At 37.7% G+C, this 21,205-nt stretch overlaps 1 protein-coding gene across 11 annotated transcripts in view; it reads left to right on the forward strand.

Annotated features, from left to right (window-relative positions):
- Positions 1-21,205, forward strand: part of MPDZ (multiple PDZ domain crumbs cell polarity complex component) — a 172,476-nt gene that overhangs the window by 135,047 nt on the left and 16,224 nt on the right. For 3 of the 11 annotated variants that reach the window (XM_036854695.1, XM_036854697.1, XM_036854696.1), the window contains 12 exons: positions 182-292; positions 4,830-4,928; positions 5,672-5,743; positions 8,031-8,193; positions 9,983-10,179; positions 11,291-11,382; positions 11,588-11,678; positions 13,806-13,886; positions 16,822-16,914; positions 17,004-17,078; positions 18,225-18,399; positions 20,580-20,725. In XM_036854695.1, the coding sequence (XP_036710590.1) occupies positions 182-292; positions 4,830-4,928; positions 5,672-5,743; positions 8,031-8,193; positions 9,983-10,179; positions 11,291-11,382; positions 11,588-11,678; positions 13,806-13,886; positions 16,822-16,914; positions 17,004-17,078; positions 18,225-18,399; positions 20,580-20,725 (1,395 nt within the window). The remainder of the gene's footprint in view (positions 1-181; positions 293-4,829; positions 4,929-5,671; positions 5,744-8,030; positions 8,194-9,982; positions 10,180-11,290; positions 11,383-11,587; positions 11,679-13,805; positions 13,887-16,821; positions 16,915-17,003; positions 17,079-18,224; positions 18,400-20,579; positions 20,726-21,205) is intronic. The other 8 variants (XM_036854698.1, XM_036854702.1, XM_036854703.1 and 5 more) reach the window with 5 other exon arrangements.

A 21,205-nucleotide genomic window follows, 5' to 3' on the forward strand; every position in this document is an offset into this window, starting at 1 on the left:
GGGACCACAAGTCTGCTGGACAAATGAAAAGTTCTGGAGCCTCATAAGTACTCTCAATTATTTTTGAATCTGAAACAGATTTTTTAGGAGACCCACCCAGGATCCTCAAAACCCCAGATCGACAAATTGTTCTGTTGTTCTGTAGCTTCTTGAAATGTTAAGCTGAGGCCTTCCATTGCAGGTGGATGGCATGGACCTCAGAGATGCAAGCCATGAACAAGCTGTGGAAGCCATTCGGAAAGCAGGCAACCCTGTAGTCTTTATGGTACAGAGCATTATAAACAGACCAAGGGTAAGCAAACACAAAGGGCAAGGTAGGCATATCCAAACAGTATTCAACTTGGAATCTAATGTATCCAGGGCCAAGTTGTTTCTAGGACCCGAGTTCGAGTCTTGAAATCTCAGGAGACTTTTTAGAAGTTTATTTTTCTTTTTTTTTCTTTTTTTTTCCCCATTGAGTTGTCCTGGAAATCCCTTCTACCATGTTTAGCAGACACTTGAGGCCTGTTAAAAACACACAAGTAGGATTCATTGGTGGCCCATAGGCATCTAGATGGATAATTATTAGTGTTCACTATAGTCATAAAATATTGAAGTTGTTAAGAGGGATGTGGTGGAGTCATTCAGGTTGACAGTCTGTGACGTCTAGTCAAGTCCCTTAGAAGCCAGAGAGAGTTCATTTTCTTTATAAATTTATTCTCTGGACAGAATTTCCAGTTTATGCAATCTCATGATTTCCTGTGCATGATCTTTCATGTATTTGTCTATCCCAGTGAACATTAACTTTCCACATGATGGATTTTGTTTAAGCTGTATGTTTATATGCTAGTGATTTCATACCTGCTGTTTCCCAGCCATCATCACTGACTGTATAGCTCTCATTACCGTACAGCCCCTGGTGGACAGAGACCTACTAATGCATTTTACCGTCAGTTGTCACAGGTGAAGTGGCTTTAAAAAATGTTTTAGAAATTCTAAGCACATTCAGTGAATGTTGTTTATGAAGATACTAAGTGAAGCTTTGTGTATTCGATGTGTTGAAAATTACGAAGATGAAAATTATGCCAAGAGTTTAAAACTTTTTTTCTATTTTTTCTTTATGCCTCAGTGAAAAAAATAATATTTTCCTGTGCAGCAGGTCTTAAATATTTTGGGGCCACATACCCCTTAGAAAGTTCTTCACATTTACTGCAAAGTTTGCATAGCATTTCAGGAGTTTCCTAGATGTCCTGAGGCTCATAGAGAATTTCCACTTCTGGATTTAAGAACCCCTGTCATACTGAATCTCTTTGAAATACCTCCTTATTAGCTTTTAGGGTTTGTTGTATTTAGAAAGAAAATGTTAACACATGTGAGGGAAGTGAAAAGAATCATCTAAAACTTAAAATATGTAATTTTATGTATAATACATTTAATTTTAATTCTTAAAATTAAAAATTTAAGATAGCAATGCTCAAATGATGGAAGGAGCATAGCAAACAGGTTTTTAGATGAGATCAGTAAAAGGAACTTGTCAATATTCTGTGCCCTGGGAAACAAAGTGACCAGATTTATCCTATTGGTTTTTCCTTTTGTTGTCAAGACAGGTGTAGCTCTGGTCTGAGTTCACTGTAAGAAATGAAATAGTAGTTCTTAATGTAAGCAGTTATCTTCACATCTGCAGTTTTTAATCATTCAGTTGTTGATTGTTAGGTGATAATTATCCATTCAGATGAGAAAATCTGCCAAATGGTGGGGCTGTATCATCCTGCATTCTTTTCAGATGCTATTCAGTTTGTTTAAATAACTACAGATCTTTCTACATTTGTTTCCATTTGTTGTGTTAAACATAGACACAGTATGATAATGTTGGTAAATGGCTGTTTAAGTTAAGTTAAAGCTATTTTTTGTGTGTGGGTGGGTTTTATTCCTTTTTTTGTTTTATTTTTAATTTCCAACTTTTATATCATTTAGGACAATACTATAAACTGCTGAATAGGATTCTCAGATTACTTTTGAAAAAACTACAAACATTTCTTTCAATGCCAGTCACATTTTCTAATGCACTAGGAAGATATTTTTCTCATGCACCTGGAAAATATTCCTATTTTATTATCTGAGGTATAATGAAGCCTGATTTATAGCAATTATTCCAGAATAAATCTTGCTTAGAATGACATGTGTAGTCAAATGATACGTGACAGGGTTTAGGACATGGTACCCTGAAATACGACACCTTGGTATATTGAATATTTAAACTGAAGTTACTTGAGAAAAGGCGAGTGCTGGAAAGACTCTGACCTCCCCCTTCTCTGCTGAAGCAGGTCAGAAGACTCTTCTGAGAGATCTTAAGGAAAGGAGCATCCTTATCTCCAGAGGAGGAGGAGGAATCCTGGGAGGAATCAGAATGAACAGGCCTTGCTAAGTTTCCCCCAGTTAATTACACTTAGCTCGTGCTGTTTTGTCCTATCATATTTTCTGTAACTTTCTACTCTTCATAAGACCTCCTGTAAAAACACTCAGACTTAACCATTTCTTCTGGTCTTCATTTCCTTATGAAGGCCCCGTGTCATGCAAAACTTACGTTAAATCAATATACATGCTTTTCTCTCGTTAATTTGTTTTTCGTTACAGAGGTCCAGTCAAGAATCTACGATAGGTAGAGGAAAGATATTTTTCCTCCTCTACATACATATTTTGCTTTGGGAAATTAGAATTAATTTTGCATTTAAGAGGAGATCTACTTTGTTTTTAATGATTTACTTCCCTATGAAAATAATCATGTCTCCAGGAATCTAAAGGAAAAAAATTACACATACATAAGAGTCTCTTGATGGGAAACATTTTATTTGTGGATATAATAAAGCTTCAAGAAAAACTTGTACATAGACTGAAAAGCCAGTCAGTCTCTTTGGCTCTTAAACTGTTCAAGAATTAGAACTTCCCAGAACTAGCCCTGATAATTCCACCAGTATGACACTTCAAACTCAGTCTGACCACATTGTCTCATTAAAGGGTGGGTCCCACTAATATGGGCCAGAGGATGATTTTGTCTTCCCTGTGCTGCTTCTTAGTTAACAACGTTTCTGTTTTCATCAGCCCTTGGAACTATAAACACAAGTTTCATCACTGATTTTTTAATAAGAGATATAGTCTGTTTCTATAAATCCTTCCCTAATAATAGAGTGATCTACTATTTCATTTGCTATGCTCATCCTGTACTTTTATACTTTCCTATCAGGGCCAAATTCTAATCCTTAAGAGCTGCAAGTTGAAATAACAAAAAGCAAAGCCAAACAAAAAAACCAGAGCTCTTTTTAAATATTCCATTTCTTCCCATTATTATTTTGATTTATATTGTTCTACAGAATTATAAAGGAAATGTAAAACCTGACAATTCCATGTATGAGGATTAGAAATAATCTACTTTCCATAACATTGAGTTACTTTGCCTAGGATGTGTTTTTAATCTCTGCCTAGTCATTTCTTCCACCTTAATAAATGGTCATGTTTTTTGGCATTTGTGATCTTCTCTTTTGTAAAGCAGGAGTTTGACATTTTAAATTGAAAAGCAGAGAGAAAGTTGAGATGAGCAGAAATGTCAGTGTGCCCATTTCTTTTACCCATCTTCCTTCTGTAGGAAAAACATTGCAAGAAGAGCAGATTGAAAGGGTGATGTGGCATAAGCTTTAGTGCAGGCGTATTGAGTGAGGATAGTCTTTGTAGAGTGTTCTCTCATACAGGGTGGTGTCACATGACAACCTCTCCCTACTCTTGATGCTTGCCAGTAGGGCTTTTTTATAGAGAGAAGTAACACAAACATTTAGTTGGAGCCAAGATGAATTTTAAACGTCTGCAATTTCCCCTGAAAGATATAGTCAATAAAAGAAAAAGATAGCAGTGTGAAAAAAGAGAAGAATTTATTGTGCTAGGGAAATTACTTTTCTTTTTTTTTCTTTTTTTTACTATGAAAATGCTACATTCTCTCTGGCAGTCATCCTGCCTGTAATACATATATTCAGCTCCAGTAGTCCAAGCTCAGAGTGTATCACAGGCGAGCCGCAAAGCCTGTGTGAACACTGTAAGGCAGGACTTCAAATATTACCCAAAGCCTCGTAAATTCCCCAGTAATATGGGAACTTTTATAGGAAATTTATATATATGTATATATACACACATACATATGTTCCTAGCTCCACAAAAAGTGGGCAGAAATAGAGAACATCACTGTACAGCAGGTCATTTCTTTAAAAATTGTTGATTTCATTTTTTAAATTAAAGAATACTGTTGATTGAAGCAAACTTAATATCTAGTCAAGGTATGAAAAGTTTCCTTACTGGGAAACAAGATAACAGAATACTGAAGTTTACCAACGGACTAGCGGACAAATGTTTAATTTGCACTCTGCAACAGATGGACTCTTTTTTCTTTGTTTTACCAAAAAAGCATAATTTGCTTTTAAGTGTAAATGAAAGCCTTTTATGGTTTCAATTTTGAAGAATGTTTACTGATATGCATGGAACATGTGTTAATATAAGTGGGTGAAATATATGTGCTTCTCTGTCAGTAATAGTGAAGACACTCAGTGAAAACAAAAGAAATTTGGGATCGGTTTGACAGACTTGATTCCTCTGTGTTTTGTGGCCAGATTTAGATTTGAGTGTGGATTCAGGTTGCTAGAGGTAAACCCTGAGTTCTAGACTGTTTGATAAGATGTTGTTATTAATTATGAGCTCTGACAGAATCTAGTGTCGCACAGTTATTTAAATCAGCAATTGCTTTGTCCTTATAAATGAGTTGTTTTAAGTACATTTCTTTTGCGCTCAGCGCCTCTTATGTTTCCTTTTAGAAATCCCCTTTGCCTTCTTTGCCGCACAACCTTTACCCTAAGTACAAGTTCAGCAGCACTAACCCATTTGCTGATTCTCTACAGTTCAACGCTGACAAGGTTGGATAATGACCATTGTCTTGCCATTGCCTTTTGCCAATGTTTTGTTCTTTGTTGCTACTGTGCCTTTGTCCCAGTTCAGTGTTTACTAAATTTGGGCAAGGATTAAAAAAAAAAAAAACAGAAAACTGTGTGTTTGGAGTGGGCATGCAAATCTTTTCTTAAGCACATTTTCTTGCCAGAACCTATTCATTTTTATAGCTGAAATTACATGGCCCTTCTGAAGAGTAAGGGAGAATCGTGAGTCCAATGCCTTTCCTATATTTTGGTGTGAGTTGAATTTTCAGATACATAAATTTTTGTTAGTTGCCAAATGTATGAGCTACTTTCACACATAATTTCTTTAAAAACCTTGTATTGGTTTAAATCCTTCTCATACTTATCCAAGGTAGTCCTAAAAGCTCTTCTGTTAGTTAATCACTCCATACATAATTGTGTATATGCAGGAGTTTGTTGAATATTCATAAAGTATGTCCGTGTAAATGCCTTATGAGGAAACATGGAACTGTTTCAACATTTGTAAATCTATACTTGGATATTCTCATATTCTGATGAAATTATAAATCCAAAATTGAAACAAAAACTTACAAGAACTTGTATACTATAATTTGATCGTGAAAGGAAGAAAGCTGTTAATTTTTTTCAGGAAGCATTTTATGAATATTCATTGGATTTTTCATGTTATTGTAATATGGATAACCAAAGATGCTATATCTGAAGGAATATGTTTTCTGTTACTGTAGGCATTACAGAATTCAAGTAGAGTTCTCTTCCGTTGTTCCCCAACTAACCCTTTTGCTCCCACACCATTTAAGGTTTGTCTTAGTGTGAAATTTTCACAAGTAAGTGGGTGTGTTACAGTGTGCTGTGTGTGTACGTTATACTTGTGTGCATACATGGCATGGAGTGATTTCAAGTACACTTTGCATTTTTGCCCATGAAGGCTAAATGGTCTTTGTTAAAGAGTTGTATTTTTACTGGTAAATTTTAAGAAGTGTCAACAGCAAGCTAACTTACATGATCTCAGTAAGAATGAGAGTATCAGGGATAATAAAATAGAACACCTAATTGCCCCTTTAGTAAATGTAGGCTTGTATTGGCTTTATGATTAATCAGTTATGTTAGGGCACCATTTGAGTTCACTCACAGTGCGAAAATGTTCTGCCTAAGTAAGATCCTGAATAGTTTTTAGACAAGCAGGTTTTGTTTGTTTGTTTTTAAGGAAAATAACAGCTCAGAAAAGTTATGCAGAGAGTAAGATCTATAAAATATGCATCCATAAATTTATTAAAATTATGGCAAGTTTATATTAGATTTTGTTCTACTTTTTAAAAATGAAATGGGCTTAATTCATGCTTTCTCACATTTCCCATTGTTAGAGAGGTAAATTTTTAAAAAACTTTTAACCAGAAAAAATTACATGTTCCTTCCTACCCTAGTATGTTTAATGAACCTCCATTGGATCAAATGAAGTTTTTTATTTGTTTGTTCATATTTATTTGTACATTGCTAATTTGAGTGTTTTATGGCACAACACTTGGGAGGATGACAAGGATTCTGTTTCCACTAGTAATTTTTGTCTGCTTGGCCAATGGTATGTAAACCAAACATTTTAATGCAGCAGATTCTGTGACTTGAAAATCTGTTGCCCCTAAGTGTCTATCAATCAGCTCACCTGTGCTTTGCCGGAAAAATAGTAATTCATGTTTGCCAGGATCATTTTTGGGGTAGCTTAGCATCCGAAGTGTTTTCTGAATCATCAAAGAAAGATCACATTCAGTGCCCTGTAGTTTCAATTTTAGGTATATTTTGATTCTTGACACTAATTATTCTTAAGTATTTGTATATGCCTGTCATTTAGTGTGTTCTCTAAGAAATATTTCTTAGTCACAATCTTTTTCCAGATATATACATATAAAACAAAACGAGGTATATCAGAGGGATTTTTATATAGGAAAAAAAAAAAGGTGAAACAAAGAAGGAAGGAAAAATGTATGTTTAAGGCATCAGGGACAGCCTGACCGCAATGTTGGAACTTTAGCTGGGTGTCTCTGACCCTTGAGTTAGGTACTCTCTGTCTTACTGTAGAAATTGGAGGAGACAACATGATATAATGGAAAGTGCATTGGATTAGGTTAAGAATTAAGCAAAAAGAAGTCTAGTTTCACTGGGTGATTCTGAACAAAATCTTTCACATCTCACAGCCTTGGGTTATTAATCTGCAAAATGAGTAAATGAATAAAATGACTTAAGGGCCTTTCTAACTCTAATATTCTGCTTGATAATCTATAATACAAAAATTTGATCAACTGTGTTTCAATTAAAGAAAAAAAGAACCTGATGATACCAAGTCCTTTTTTTTTTTTTTTTTTTTTTTTTTTGAAATAAGACTTGTAACCCTAAGTGACAGCAAATATACCAGCCAAACTTTGGGTGTGTATGAAGTATTCAACCCTGTTTTCCCATTTTCCTTTAGGGCTACATTGGTAAGGGGCCGGTGGTTTTGTCCCTTAAAACCAGCCCCCCTGAGATCTGAATTTGTGTGCTCTTTGCTAACAAACTGTCTCCGTGGTAGATGAACCCTGCATGTGCAATGCTCATTTTCATGAATTTGTTACAAGTCATTTTGAGAGAGGATTCAGGTAGAAATAAAAAATTCTTTATATATATTCTCACTAACAAGCTTTGAACTGCTTTGCTTGATTATATGATTAACTTCGTTAATTTTTTTCTAGTTTCTTGGAAGCCTTTTCTAGACCCCCAAAATCTTGCCCAGATAACTTTTGAATGAGATTTTTTCCAAAAAAGGAAGTTTGTACAACTTTTCATCTTAAGTTATTTAAGCCTTTAATTCTTCACCTTGAAATACCATATAACCATTTAATGGATTGTGCTCTGAACATACTATTTTGTTGAGTGTATTTAAACCTTACCTGAATCCTTTCTACCATTTTTTATATATGTATATTTTCCCATTATTTAATATGTGAGATATTTTAAAGCTACTCTTTTTTTTTTTTTTTGACATTGCAGACTTACTTCTTTTCGTTGAGTTTTCCTTCCTTAGACTGCATACCCACTGCATTCTTCTTGTTCCCACAGGCTCCCAGTCAGTCAGAATCCGAGCCAGAAAAGGCTCCGCTGTGCGGTGTGCCTCCGCCCCCTCCTCCAGCATTTGCAGAAATGAGTGAGGATCATGCACAGTCACTGGCAAGTGAAATCTCAGCAGATGTGGACAAAGAGGATGAGTTTGGTTACAGCTGGAGTAAGTTGTCTTTCTGAAATGCATTGACTTACAAGAGGTTAAATTAAAGTAGCTCTGGGTTTCTCAAGGCTTATGTCCTGGATGAATAAGTACGTTTCACCTTCAGTTATACATGCTGCAGTTTTGTGTGGAAAGAACTGCTGTTCGTTATACTTGAATACAGCACACATTCCTGAGGCATGAAATCACGTTCTTCCTTTTTTTAAATCTGCATCCCTGTTCAAGCCCACTTTGCCATTTGTATGAGAGTTAAAAAGGACAGGGCACTCTCTCAGAAGCTGTACTGGATGAGCCATCTCTTGGTCTCGAACAAGTCGTCACCCCCCTTTAGGCCTCAGATTCCTCACTGTAAAATCTATTTGTTGTTGCTGGTAGAACAGCCTTGATGTTAGGTATTTTTTGTACTAAGATGGTAACATAGTATATTGTTGAGATAAAAACTTGGGACATTTGGGAAGTTGTTTAACTGCCTCTAAGTTTTAGCCTGGTGGTATCCCCCTTTTTAAAATTCAGTTCCTGCATTCCCTGTTGCTAACAGTGAATTAGATAATGTTTGAGGAGCCATAATGATGCATAGGAAGCATTCAAAGGCAGCTGTTACTAGGATCGTGGGTGTGTCTCCGTTTCCTAAGGAAATAAGCCATTTTACAGGGAAACATTAAACATTAAGCTCAAAGTTATGTGTCAGTGCTTTAAAAAGTTTCGTTTAAAAATGTAAGTATTTCTTTTAAGAATGCTGTGGTATATGCTTTTAGGAAGTACAGAGTACAAAATTTGTGCTGCTAGATTCAAGAAGGAATCAGGAAATGGCAGTTTATGAAGTTGATGCAGTTAAGAATCAATATAGAATGCATGACATTAGCCAAATAATAACGTTTTCTAAGAAATGATTTGTAAAGTTTGCAGTTTTCTTGGTATATTTCTAATGAAATTAGATTGTTTTGCTAATCCATCAAGGTGGCCAGAATGTACTCTGAGGAAAACATCAAATGGAATGTTGATATATTGCCATGTCACAGGCCACCCCAAAACTTAATGGCTTAAGAAAACAAGTTATTATTAATCTGTCAAGGTGCTGTGGTTGGCTGGGCTCAGCTGGGCTGGACCTCCAGGATGGCTCACTCACGTGCCTGGTGATCAGTGTTGGCCACTGGCTGGTGGTTCATCTGGGCCTGGGGCACCTACCTGTGGCCTTGCCCTCTCAGATTAAAGAATAAACTCTACCTCTTGAACATGTGGGATGTGAGGTATGAAAGGTCTCATTTAATGACAGCAGGTACATCAGTGTGTGTGGCCTGATGGCTCTGTGCAATAAGAAAACCCATCCCCTTTATTCTGGATCTTTGTACCGAGCGCCATCCAACATGATGTGACATGCCATGTAGATTTTCCTGTGGGAGAAAAGCTTCCACTGACCAGTAAAGACAAGTCCTCTGGATGTTCTGTTCTCTGCAAATGATAAAGTAACTTTCTGTTCTAATCACAGTCTTTTGAGAGTTTGTTAATGTGGATCACTTCTTTGGGCCTGATCACTCCAGGTGAACTGATTAATCAGATACTGTACTCTGCACCCTGGATGCAGAGAAATTCCTCAAAGTTTGGGTGCTCCAGGAAACCAGTCTTGACGCCCAGGCCGCCAGTCTATTTAGCGTTTTCTTAACTGCCAAGGATTACATTTTGGTACAAATAATGCCCTTATGATGCCATTCTAAATAACCTTCCGTAGTAAAGCATTTGGCTGTGAATTAGCTCTTACTATCTGTGGGTGTTTTGTTCTTGTTGTGTGTAGAAAATATCAGAGAGCGATATGGAACCCTAACAGGCGAGCTACATATGATTGAACTGGAGAAGGGTCGTAGTGGTTTGGGTCTGAGTCTTGCTGGGAACAAAGACCGGTCCAGGATGAGTGTTTTTATAGTGGGGATTGATCCAAATGGAGCAGCTGGGAGAGATGGTCGATTGCAGATTGCAGATGAGCTTCTAGAGGTAAGTTCTTGTGGAAAACACTGAATTTACTCTCGCTGAATTGGTGCAATGGAACCATCAGTTTCCGGAAAATCCACCCGGGTCTCATATGGTGACTGAGGAAACTACCGCTTCTCTAATAAAATAGATACGTTGCAGCAAATTTGGCTCTAGACCAAATCTCTACTAACTACAGCCCATGTTCCCATTAATTTCCATTAAAAGGTTGTGACTATATAGCACCAGAAACAATTTTTGCCCCAAGACAGTAATAAAGATCGCATTTCAAAAACATTTTTTTGTGTGCTGCATTTTTATTAGGAGCTTTTGAAAAAACCAAATGGCCAATCATGCCCTGGTAATGAGACTGATCCACTGAACCTTCTAGGAGTTGAATCCCTAATGGTAGACGTGATGGGGATGGGATGTGGTGGGGTCAGATTTGAGGCTAAATAACAAACAGTAATTCAGCCCGCCAAGCAAAATAAACTGTGGACCATACTTTACAGTGTTAGAATTGTGTTTGCTTGATTTGTTCGTCCTCGCCTCCTGTAGGCTGGGATCCATGTGTCTTTACGCTGCTTGAACCATGCCTCATGTGTTTCCCTGTTGGCTAGGAAGGCTCAGTCAGCAGTGGCTAAATGACAGGATGATTGGCAGTTTCCATTAGGTACTGTGCTGCTTAAGCACATTCTGCTGCCTAAACCCTGAATCCCCTGGCACTGCTTCTCCCCAGTGGCCTATTCCCAGGCCTTGAGTTTTGAGATTAATTAGGAGCTATGACAGTCAGGGCCTTCCCAGGATGATCTGTGCGGGTCACAGGTGCTTCCACAGAGCCCTTGCTTGGTACAAAGCACACTAGAAGCTTGTCGCCTGCCTGAATACTGTCCTATAGTCAGTCCAAGTGGTGCCTCTTTAGTCCGTGGAGATCAGACTACATGCATGTTATTTTAATGTTGGCTTTAAACACGAGCTTTTCTTTTCTCACCATCAAAGTCAGGTTCATGTTCTAGGAAGAAAAATATATATAATATTTTAGAAGGAGAAACAAATGTGCTTTTCATTAGATAGGATGATCAAAATTTGTGAAATTAAAATTCTAGGTTCAATTAATGATATTTATTTCTCATAGATCAATGGTCAAATTTTATATGGAAGAAGTCATCAGAATGCTTCATCGATCATCAAATGTGCCCCTTCTAAAGTAAAAATAATTTTTATAAGGTGAGCATTTTTTTCTGGTTTATTAAGTATTTTTCCTTTGCCTTTCAATTCTGAATTCTTTTGAATGAAAATAAAACATATATAAATGTGTGAGTGTTGTAGTTCCAGGTCCCAGAATTTTCTCTAATAATCTGAGTCTTCAAGCTAAAGAATGAAAATCATATGAATGCTCATGATATGATAGGTCAGTGCTTTTTTCCTTTAGAAGTAAAGATGCAGTGAGTCAGATGGCTGTATGTCCTGGGCATACAGTGGAACCTTTGCCTGCTACCTCAGAGAATCTTCAAAATAAGGAGGTATGTAGCTTATGTTTGTTTTTCTGGGAAGATTTGCTTGATACACCACTTATTAATTCAGCTAACAATTATAGAACTCTTGCAGGGATATAAAAGATAAGTAAGTCATAGCCTTGGCACCCAAGATGTTTATACCCTAGTATAAGAAACACTCATGTAAATAAGCACACTGCTTACATGAAGGCTACTAGTAGAGTCTGCAAAGGGAATAATGAAGGTAGAAAAGGAGTTGACAGTTTTACCTCTGGAGGGAAAGTGAGAGTAAGACTTCATAGGGGAGGTTACACATGAAGTGTATATTGGAAGTAGATGACTTGGGGGCCATAAACATTGCGGGCAGAGCACATGGATTGAGGAATGGCCTGGAGGCTCTGGCAAATGAAGAGAATTGATGACTGCAGAGTGTTACTAACAGTGGGAGGCAGGGAGTGGGTAGGGTCGGATCATGGGGATCATGGTGCAGACTTTGTCTTTGCAAATTCAAAGAATGAAAATTATATTTTTAAAAACTTCTCTGGAAATGGTGCAGAGAAAAATCACAGGTTGCAGGGCAGATAAGTTAAGTTAAAGGGAGTAGGAACATTATTGGAGTAGTTCTGGGGATAGATAATGAGGGCCTGAACGAATGCAAAAAAAAAAAAAAGAGAGAGAGAAGAAGAAGTGGTTATGTCAGATATTTAGGACCCAAATTGACATTACATCATCCCTAACTAAATATACTCAGTGAGGAAAAATGACTTGTTGAGAATCTGTTTATCCAACAAATATTTGTTGAGTATCTGCCTTGTAATAGGTTCTGTGTTTTGGGCTGAGAATAAACTGGTGAAGGAAACAGACAAGAGGTATGAGGCTTCCAGGTATCTGACTTAGTGACTCGATAGATGGCTAACTTTCACTAAAATTAAAAAGAGAAGCAGATATTTGTAAAAAAAAAAAAAAAAAAAAATAGAGAACATTCTCTCTGAGGCAGCTTAAGAATGAAGTGCCTGTTGGAAAGCCTAGTAGGAGTGTCCATGGAGACGGCTGATGTAGAGTTTAGAGATGAATCCCCATAGATGCCGACTTGGGAGCCATGGGAGCTGAGGCTCTGGCCTATGGAGAACATTCAGAGAAGAAGAGGGCTCAGGTCAGTAGTGTGTAATATCAGCAGTAAGGAGGAAGGCTGACAAAGAGAGGTCAGAGATGAAGAAGAACCAGGCGGGCATGTTGCACAGCAGCTGAGGAGAGCCCCGTTGAGAAAGGGTATATTCCACAGCCTTGAATACTGCAGGGAGCTCAAGTGAGGAGGTGAATAGAGTTCTTTGGATTTCCCAATTAGGAGATTATTAGTGGTTTTGAGAAAGCAAACGATGGGTACGAAATTAGGAAAGACGAGGCAGTGGCTAGAGGGTGACAGAAAATTGAGGTTTTGGTGGGAGTTTTGTTTTGATTTGGAGATGCATTGGATACATGTTTAGAATGAGTAAAAGGAGATAGGAGAGAGTGAAAAGCTTAAAATTAGAGGAACCATGATAACTCTCAGTGGGAAAAGGCATAGAAATGGAAACGCTCTTCCCTAAATTAATACCTATACATTGGGTTTTTCTGTACATAAGATGCAGAAATCATTGTCTCATGCTGGTGAACTAACTCACTGATCATAATGGTGAACTGAGTCAAGTGGTTTTTCAAGATTATAAGGGGGAAAATTTTATTTTCATATGAATTGTACCAAATATGTCCCTTAAGAAAATGGATTTTAATAATTTTCAGGTAAAACATTTAATAGCTCCTAAATACACTTGATGACTAGCACGGTAAGGCATAGTGAATGGTGCCTCTGCTGGTGTTCTGTGTTTCAGCGCTTGCACCATTTGGAGCTGGGTTGTTGTTAGATAGCACTGTGGAGTAAACCCAGGCAGTCTTGAGGAGCACCTTGTGTCTTTGTGCTCCATAATAATTGCCGTCTAATCACACCTCATTCGTATTTTAAAGAGAATATAATGTTCATAAATGTCATGAAATAATAAAATAGTAATAAAGAATTACAGCATATGAAATGATTTTGATTAAGTAGCCCCTGTATTTAAACAAACAAAACTGCATAACACTCAGTTGCCTATTTTGTCATTTCTTTCCCTCTGTCAGGCTGAACCGAGCGTTACTACTTCCGATGCAGCTGTGGACCTCAGTTCGTTTCCAAACGTGCAGCATCTGGAGCTTCCCAAGGTAAATCTGCTTTGAATTGGAGTGAAATGACGTGACTGCCTTGACACTGGTGTTTTAATTCACTGGTTCTCAAAGCTGGGCTCCAGACCAGCCGCATCAGCATCACCTGAGAGCTTGTTAGAACTCCAGGTGTTTTGGGCCCACCCTGACCTCCTGAATGAGTAGCTTTGGGGGGTGCGCCCGCATCTTGTGTTGTAGTAATAAGCCTTCTCTGTGATGCCAGTGTGCGCTAAAGTTTGAGAACCACTGTGCTAATTGATACTTGGGCAGGGACCCAGCTTTTCCTGCCTTTATGATTATCCCAAGGTATGACATTTAGTGATCTCTCCTTTGATTTATTTACCAAGGACCTGCTATGGAGGAAATAAAAAGAATAAAGAAACAGAAGTTATAGTCTTTGTCCTTCATGAAACCGAAAGCTCAAATAACTAGAAATCTCACCGATAGGCATCCTTGAGGTATTTGCTTTTGCAAAGATCTGAGCCTTAGGTTCAAGTGACCACTTTAAAGAAGTGGTTTGTTGAACAGAAACCTATCAGTGTTTTCAAGTGCTGCAGGCTCATGCTGGAATGCAGGTGGGCAGTGGATGAACAGAGTAGAAGCAGAAAGAGTAGTGACATGCTCAGGGAAGAGGAGAGGAAGGGAGGAGGTAGGGTGGTGGGATAGAGGGATGGAACATGAAATGCTGCAGCAGAAAGGGGTGCTTCCTCTGCGATTCCCCAGCTCCAAGGCAGCCAGGGCAGCAGAGGCAGTCTGTCTGGATTGAATCTTTGTTTCATCAGGTCCAGACTTCACACATTGTGTGGTCTTGCTTTGCTTCCATTTTCTTACCTGTAAATTGGAGATGATAGTATTACCTCTGATAATATTGTAATTATAAAGATTGAGTGAGTTGTTTATAAAGTGGTGGGCATAAAGCCTGGCATGTGATCAGATTTTGTTAAGCATTTAGTGGAAAAAAATACTGTGACTCTTCTTGGTTTGATTTCTTTTTTAAAAAATAAATAACTCTACAAAAATGGATTGCTCTGGTCTTATATGTTTAAGAAAAGTCATCGTGGGCAGTTTGTGTTGTGGGTAGAGGGAAAAGAAGTTATTAAAGCTTTTTCCATAAAGAAGTCCATACACATCCATTCAAGAATCCCTCATTCTATTGCCATTTAAGAGAGGGTCGTTTGAGGTAGCAGGGGGAGAGGGAACTGGATATTCTAATGGAAGTCTCTGAGTTTGTATAAAGGAGTACGACGAGAATGGATGTTAGGTAAAACAACCAGCAAATGCCCTCTGTACTTAGTAAAGTACTTTTCTGACTACAGTTAAGTGAATAGACAGTAATAGAATCAAATCTCAGAATTGAGTACGTACAGTCATGGTAGATATAGAGTATTACTTATTCAAACAAATATTTATTTGTAGTAGGAAAGAGCATTGGTGTGGAGTGTCCCAAATAGAGGGTAGCTCAGTTTTTTACATTTGGCATCAGCATTGAGACTTGTCAGTCTCGTAGCACGTTGACCTTCCTATTCACTGTGCCTGATTCTTTGACCCCTAGATCAGAGTTCGGGGTTTCAAAATGCTGGCAAGTTTAGACACTTTATCTGAAGTCAGTTTGATTATATCCTGTAGAGTTATAAGTAGAAGGAATGTGTGTGTGATAACAACACTTTTGCATAGTGTGTCAGGCTTTTAAGCCTTTTCTTACTACACTTGATCCTCACAGCAAACTTGTAGTTGGCAAGAATTATTTTCCCTTTTTTTGGAGATAAGAAAATTGAGGTTAAGAGATGTTAGGTAACCTATACAAATTTCTACAGCTAGCCAGAAAGGAAATTACAGCTGAGCTCTGCTTTCCCTGAAAGTGTGTGATTTTCTCTGTATTATACACGTGAAAAGAGCAGTGGCAGAGAGGAGGCACAGTGACAGTCGGAAAGTCGTCAAGCATTAATCACCATTGCAAAGCCACAGTGTTGATAATCTTTAAAATGATGGTGAAGCCTTATCTCACTGTCATGATCTTAAATGTCTGGTGGCAACCTTGGCTCTCATGTAAACATTTCAGAGAAACCATGGCGAGATTCCCTTTTCTCTCTTTTGCTTTCCATCTCCCTAGGTGCAAACTATAATGAGAAATGTTGCTAGCTCTAACCAGAATGAAATGTGTAAAACCCTATGGTAATTTTGTTCACGTAAACGTTAAGGAAAGGTAAAACCCCATGTTATGGAACACTTGGTTTTCATAAAAAAAAGTGTGGAAAATATAGACAGAAGTAGGTGTAGCTCTTCTAGCTTTGGCAGGTTTTCAGTGCACGTCTTTGGGTTAAGAGTTGAGAGAATTTTCACTCTGCACCACATCAGAACACGAGTATTTGAAGTAACCAGTCTGGGTATTCAGGTCCAGAAAGGACAGAGCATGAGCAGTCATGGCAGTCTGTCTGCTAAAGGAGGAAGGACAGCAGAAAGGGATGAAGGGGCCAGTGTTAGCGGTTATCTCTAAGCTGTAGGCCAGAAAGACGAAGAAGGAGGATACTTTGGTGTTGAATCACTTAGTTAGCCAGTTACACAGAGCTAAATTCTCAGACGTTGTACAGTCATTAAATTGTTGAATACGTTTTAGTTCTCTGGATATTTTGTTAGAGTTACTAGAGATATGTTACTGGATATATATGCTAAAGATACTAGAGATAGTGGACATATGGGAGGAATGAAAACATTTGACTATTTATTTGATGGAGGAGAATTTAATCCCATTAAAATAATTGAAAGTTTGCTTAAGAAAAGAAGAGATTTCTAATAGTGGATTTTAGAACAGTTTTAATTTCTTTTCTAGCCCTTGGGTAAGAAGACAGTGTTCAGAAGTTTCGGTCACATACCTTTCCATTTGGATAAATTTAATCTGTTTCACGTTTTCTGAGTGTTTCTGTTTTTGCTTCTCTAGGATCAGGGGGGTTTGGGCATTGCCATCAGTGAAGAAGATACTCTCAGCGGGGTCATCATAAAGAGTCTAACAGAGCACGGGGCAGCAGCCAGGGTGAGGCTTCCCCCTTCTCACTCTCAGAAAGTGGTGGGGAGGGAATTCTTTCTGTAAATTCACTCAAAATCTTCCATGTTTCCATCTAGGATGGACGGCTCAAAGTTGGAGATCAGATCTTTGCTGTAGATGACGAAGTAGTTGTTGGCTATCCTGTTGAAAAGGTACTTTTCCAAAAGAAAGCAGATGATACCATAAACTCATCCTTGGGCATGGCTAAACGTGTGTGTGTGTGTGTGTGTGTGTGTGTGGTCAGTCATAGGGAATCAGAGCTGTGTAGCTGTATTAGACAGATATCTGCAAGGAAGAGAAGAGATTCTTTGGAACTTATTTAATTTCTACTTTCTGTTTTCCAATTAAGATGATGTTAAGGTATTTTTTGTTACCTGATAAATTCAGGGTTCAGTCAGCATTTTTGATAAATATCATTTCAGTTTTTCCTTAGGAAAACTTGGAACTTCTAAACAAAGGTCAACTTAGTATTAAGACTAAAGGAATGTTTTTTAATGGATGTTTGCTCCTATAAAATATCCACTATGTATATTGCTTTATAGACAGATTTTAAAACTCAACCATTAAATGTATAACTTTTATTGGGGTTAAACAGTTATTTGTGCCTGAGTTTCTTCCTCCTCAAAAGTGATGTTAATACTGTACTTACTAGGAGTCTCACTTGAGGCCTTTCGTAAGTGCTAGGAAAAAAACCCTATTTTTCTTGAGATTTGGAGTGCCAATGTTTCCATTTCTACATTGGCCAGCAAGATGCCTAAACCATTTTTAAATTCAGTTTTAATAATTGTATGGGTTTCATCCTTTAACTCACATGTGTATGTTCTAACTTTCCATTTGACTTGATTCTTCTGTTGCATAGTGTTCCTTATGTTGCTTTTAACCTAAGTATTTCCATATTAAAAATGTTTGTGTAAGCTGCTTCACATTCTCTGTAGAATCAGAGGTGGGTAAAGCACCCCATATGTCTTCAAAGGTTGTAATAATCCAGAGAACTGGGCAGTATTAATTAGAAATGTAAAAAGTTGAAAGCCCGTTACTTATATAATGAAGAATATGGTCAGACCTAGACTTACAGTAGAAATTAACTGTGGCCTTAATCAATATCAGGGAATTGGAGAAACTAGAAAGGAAACTGCAACCATTCTTTCTTGACCACTGAAATCCTGACAGGGAAAGAATTTGCCTCTGACTCTTCTCTCAACCATAGATGGTTCTAGATTCCAGCTATAATAGTGGAAGTATAAGTCTACTAATTTGCCTGTAAATTTTATTTCCCCTCTAAACCAACACCCTGCCAGTTTATTAGCCTTTTGAAGACAGCGAAGACAACAGTGAAACTGACCATTCGTGCTGAGAATCCAGATTCCCAGGCTGTTGCTTCAGCAGCTGGTACAGCCAATGGAGAAAAAAAGAGCAGCCCCCAGTCTCTGATGGTCCCACCGTCTGGCTCCCCGGAACCAGAGCCCATCCGAAGTAAGTAAGGGCTGGTCTCCTGCTAGTCCTGCACGTGTGACGCATTCAGGCTCAGTATCGGGTCCCTGTTTGGGAGCCGCCTGCCTGTACGTAGCCCACTGCTTGAGAGGCCGTAGTCAGGGAGCCTGTTGGTGAAGGGATGGTATAAAGAGAGGGGCTCCTGAAGGAAGAGCACTGGGCTGTGAGGCAGGGGATCTGCCTGCTGTACATTAACCATCCGTAGAGCCTTGGGAAACCCATCCAGCCACTCTGGGCCTCCGCTTGCTCATTTCTAAGACAAGGGACTGGTACTCTTTGCTCTCCAAGGATCTTCCGCTAAGGCTATCTGTGATTCCAGGTATCTTACTAATACATTAGATACACCATTTTGTACATTCCTTTTTTTTATACTACTGAACAAGTAATTTAACTTCCCAAAGACTCAGTATTCTCATTTTAAGATGGATACAGTGATACCACTTCACTGGTGTGAAATCAACATTGCTTGGTGCCACATCAGACTCTTAAAAATGCACATATATGTAGTTGATATGAGTTGTATCCTTTGAGTGTAAGTAGTAGATAACTGTCAAAGTAGATGAAACAGTTGTATGTAGAGCATGGAATGAAACTTTCGTGTATCATTAAAATGCCAGTCTAGTATATTGAGGCAAATTATTCCTTTGAGTTACTTTTTAGAGAAAAATTACACTGGCGTTTAATAAAAGAATAAATTTCAAGCTTTGCAGCATTGAAAAAAAAAGTACTTAAAAAACATTGCTTTTTTCTGCAACTGGGGAAAAAAATCTCTTTTGGCCTCCAGACTGAAACATTCAGTTCTTTTGAACAGGTTTTTAAGGAAGCAGCAGTTTAAAACATTGTAATATAGTTGGTTAAAAAATCTTTTTTTTAATTGAAGTATAGTTGATTTACAATATTGTGTTAATTTCTGCTGACTCAGCTACATATATATATACACACACACACACACACACACACACATATATATTCTTTTTTATATTCGTTCCCATTATGGTTTATCCCAGTACATTGAATGTAGTTCCCTATGCTATATACAGTTGGACCTTGTTGTCTAAAAAGTCTTAAAGTAATAAATATCTGATGAAAGCAATCCCTTATTTAGAAAGACTAATCACTAAAATGTTAAAAAAAATATGGAAATTTTTTCATTTTTCATTTTTAAGTAGATCCCTAAATAGCATTGTCTATAAAAATATAAAATGCTAAATGGAAACATAACAGAAAAGAAAATATCTTACACCTGTTCTTACCATTTCAGGAGCAAAAAAATAGTCTGCCTCTGATTCCTAGAAAGAGAGCATTTTTTCTAAAGCTAATCTATCAAGTATCCCAGCTTTCCCAAAATATGACATTTGCTCTATGCTTTTTGGTATATCACAAACCATATGATGTGAAGACTCTCATAAAACAAAGTATAAAATTATATTCTCCTTATTTTTTCATTATCTAATCTTATTTATTTAATTCTGAGCATTTATGCACCAGGATTTAATATCCGAGTTCATAAAACATTGAGACACAAGGAAAGAAACTGCAAGTGGGTCTCACTTGATGTCATATAAACTCAGATATTAAATCCAGTTGCTTGTATGCTCAGATTTGATTACATAAGTAGAGTTGCTCTAAGATAGGATGAAAAGGAAAACCAAATCAAAAATCTAAAAAGCCCTGAATGGCAGGCACCATGACCAGAGTTACTGATGTCCTTTGTGTTTCGTCGTCTTCCCTGAATGTGAGTTAGGTCTCCACCACATATCTCAGTTCTGAGTTTTACAAATCATAATTTCATAAGAAGTTTGTTTGGGTCCCATGAAACGTAGAATATCAAAGTGGAACTAGAGGTTCAGTTCAACTCTCTGTTCTCATTCCTTTTACCCGTTACCTCCAGTAATTAAAAAAAATACAGAATACTGCATAAAATAATATAACAGGTAATTTTGTACCCACCACCCTAAATTAACAATGACGATTTAATCATTTGTTGGATAGTTTTAAATGTAACTAAAAGATTAAGGTGGAATTATATAGTCTTCTTTGTCCCCAACTTGGGCCCATGTTTCTGCTCCATCCCCCAAAGGCACCCAGTGTGGTGAGTTTGATGTATATGCCTTCTAATCAATTTTTGTTTGTATTTCATTTCACTTTTGACTTATTTTTAGGTACAAGCAGGTCATCAACACCAGCAATCTTTGCTTCTGATCCTGCAACCTGCCCCATCATCCCAGGCTGTGAAACAACAATTGAGATTTCCAAAGGGCGGACAGGGCTGGGCCTGAGCATCGTTGGGGGGTCTGACACACTGCTGGTGAGGACACAGCCCGAGATGCTCCAAAGACACAGGCAGCCTCTTCAGTGAGCCCTGAGAGATTACTGTCAGGGCGATTTCCATCAGTTTTATTAAAGGAAATACAAAGGCTTAGAAAAATGTATCATTCATTGTTATTTTAATGTATAGGGCAGATACTCAGCTGCGTACTGGGATTTTTATTTTGAGTAAGCCAACACTGACTTAATAATATTTCTTTATACTTGTGATTGTGACCTTTAGATTCAAAATATTTCTGTGGGTTTATTAGTTCTTGCCATATTTTAATTTTCTTTTTACTGACTGGATACTCTTGGGTTAGACCCATATTGAGAAAAATCTGAAAATTTGGATAATTTATAGATAAAAATTTCTAAATGTCAAAAATGCTTTTAAAATGCATTCATTCCACTTGTGGATAGGGAAGGTGATGAGGTGATGTATGTCTATTATATATGCGTGTGTGAGTGACTTATATAT

This window comes from Balaenoptera musculus, chromosome 6, assembly GCF_009873245.2.
Source record: "Balaenoptera musculus isolate JJ_BM4_2016_0621 chromosome 6, mBalMus1.pri.v3, whole genome shotgun sequence".
NCBI classification, from domain to species: domain Eukaryota; kingdom Metazoa; phylum Chordata; class Mammalia; order Artiodactyla; family Balaenopteridae; genus Balaenoptera; species Balaenoptera musculus.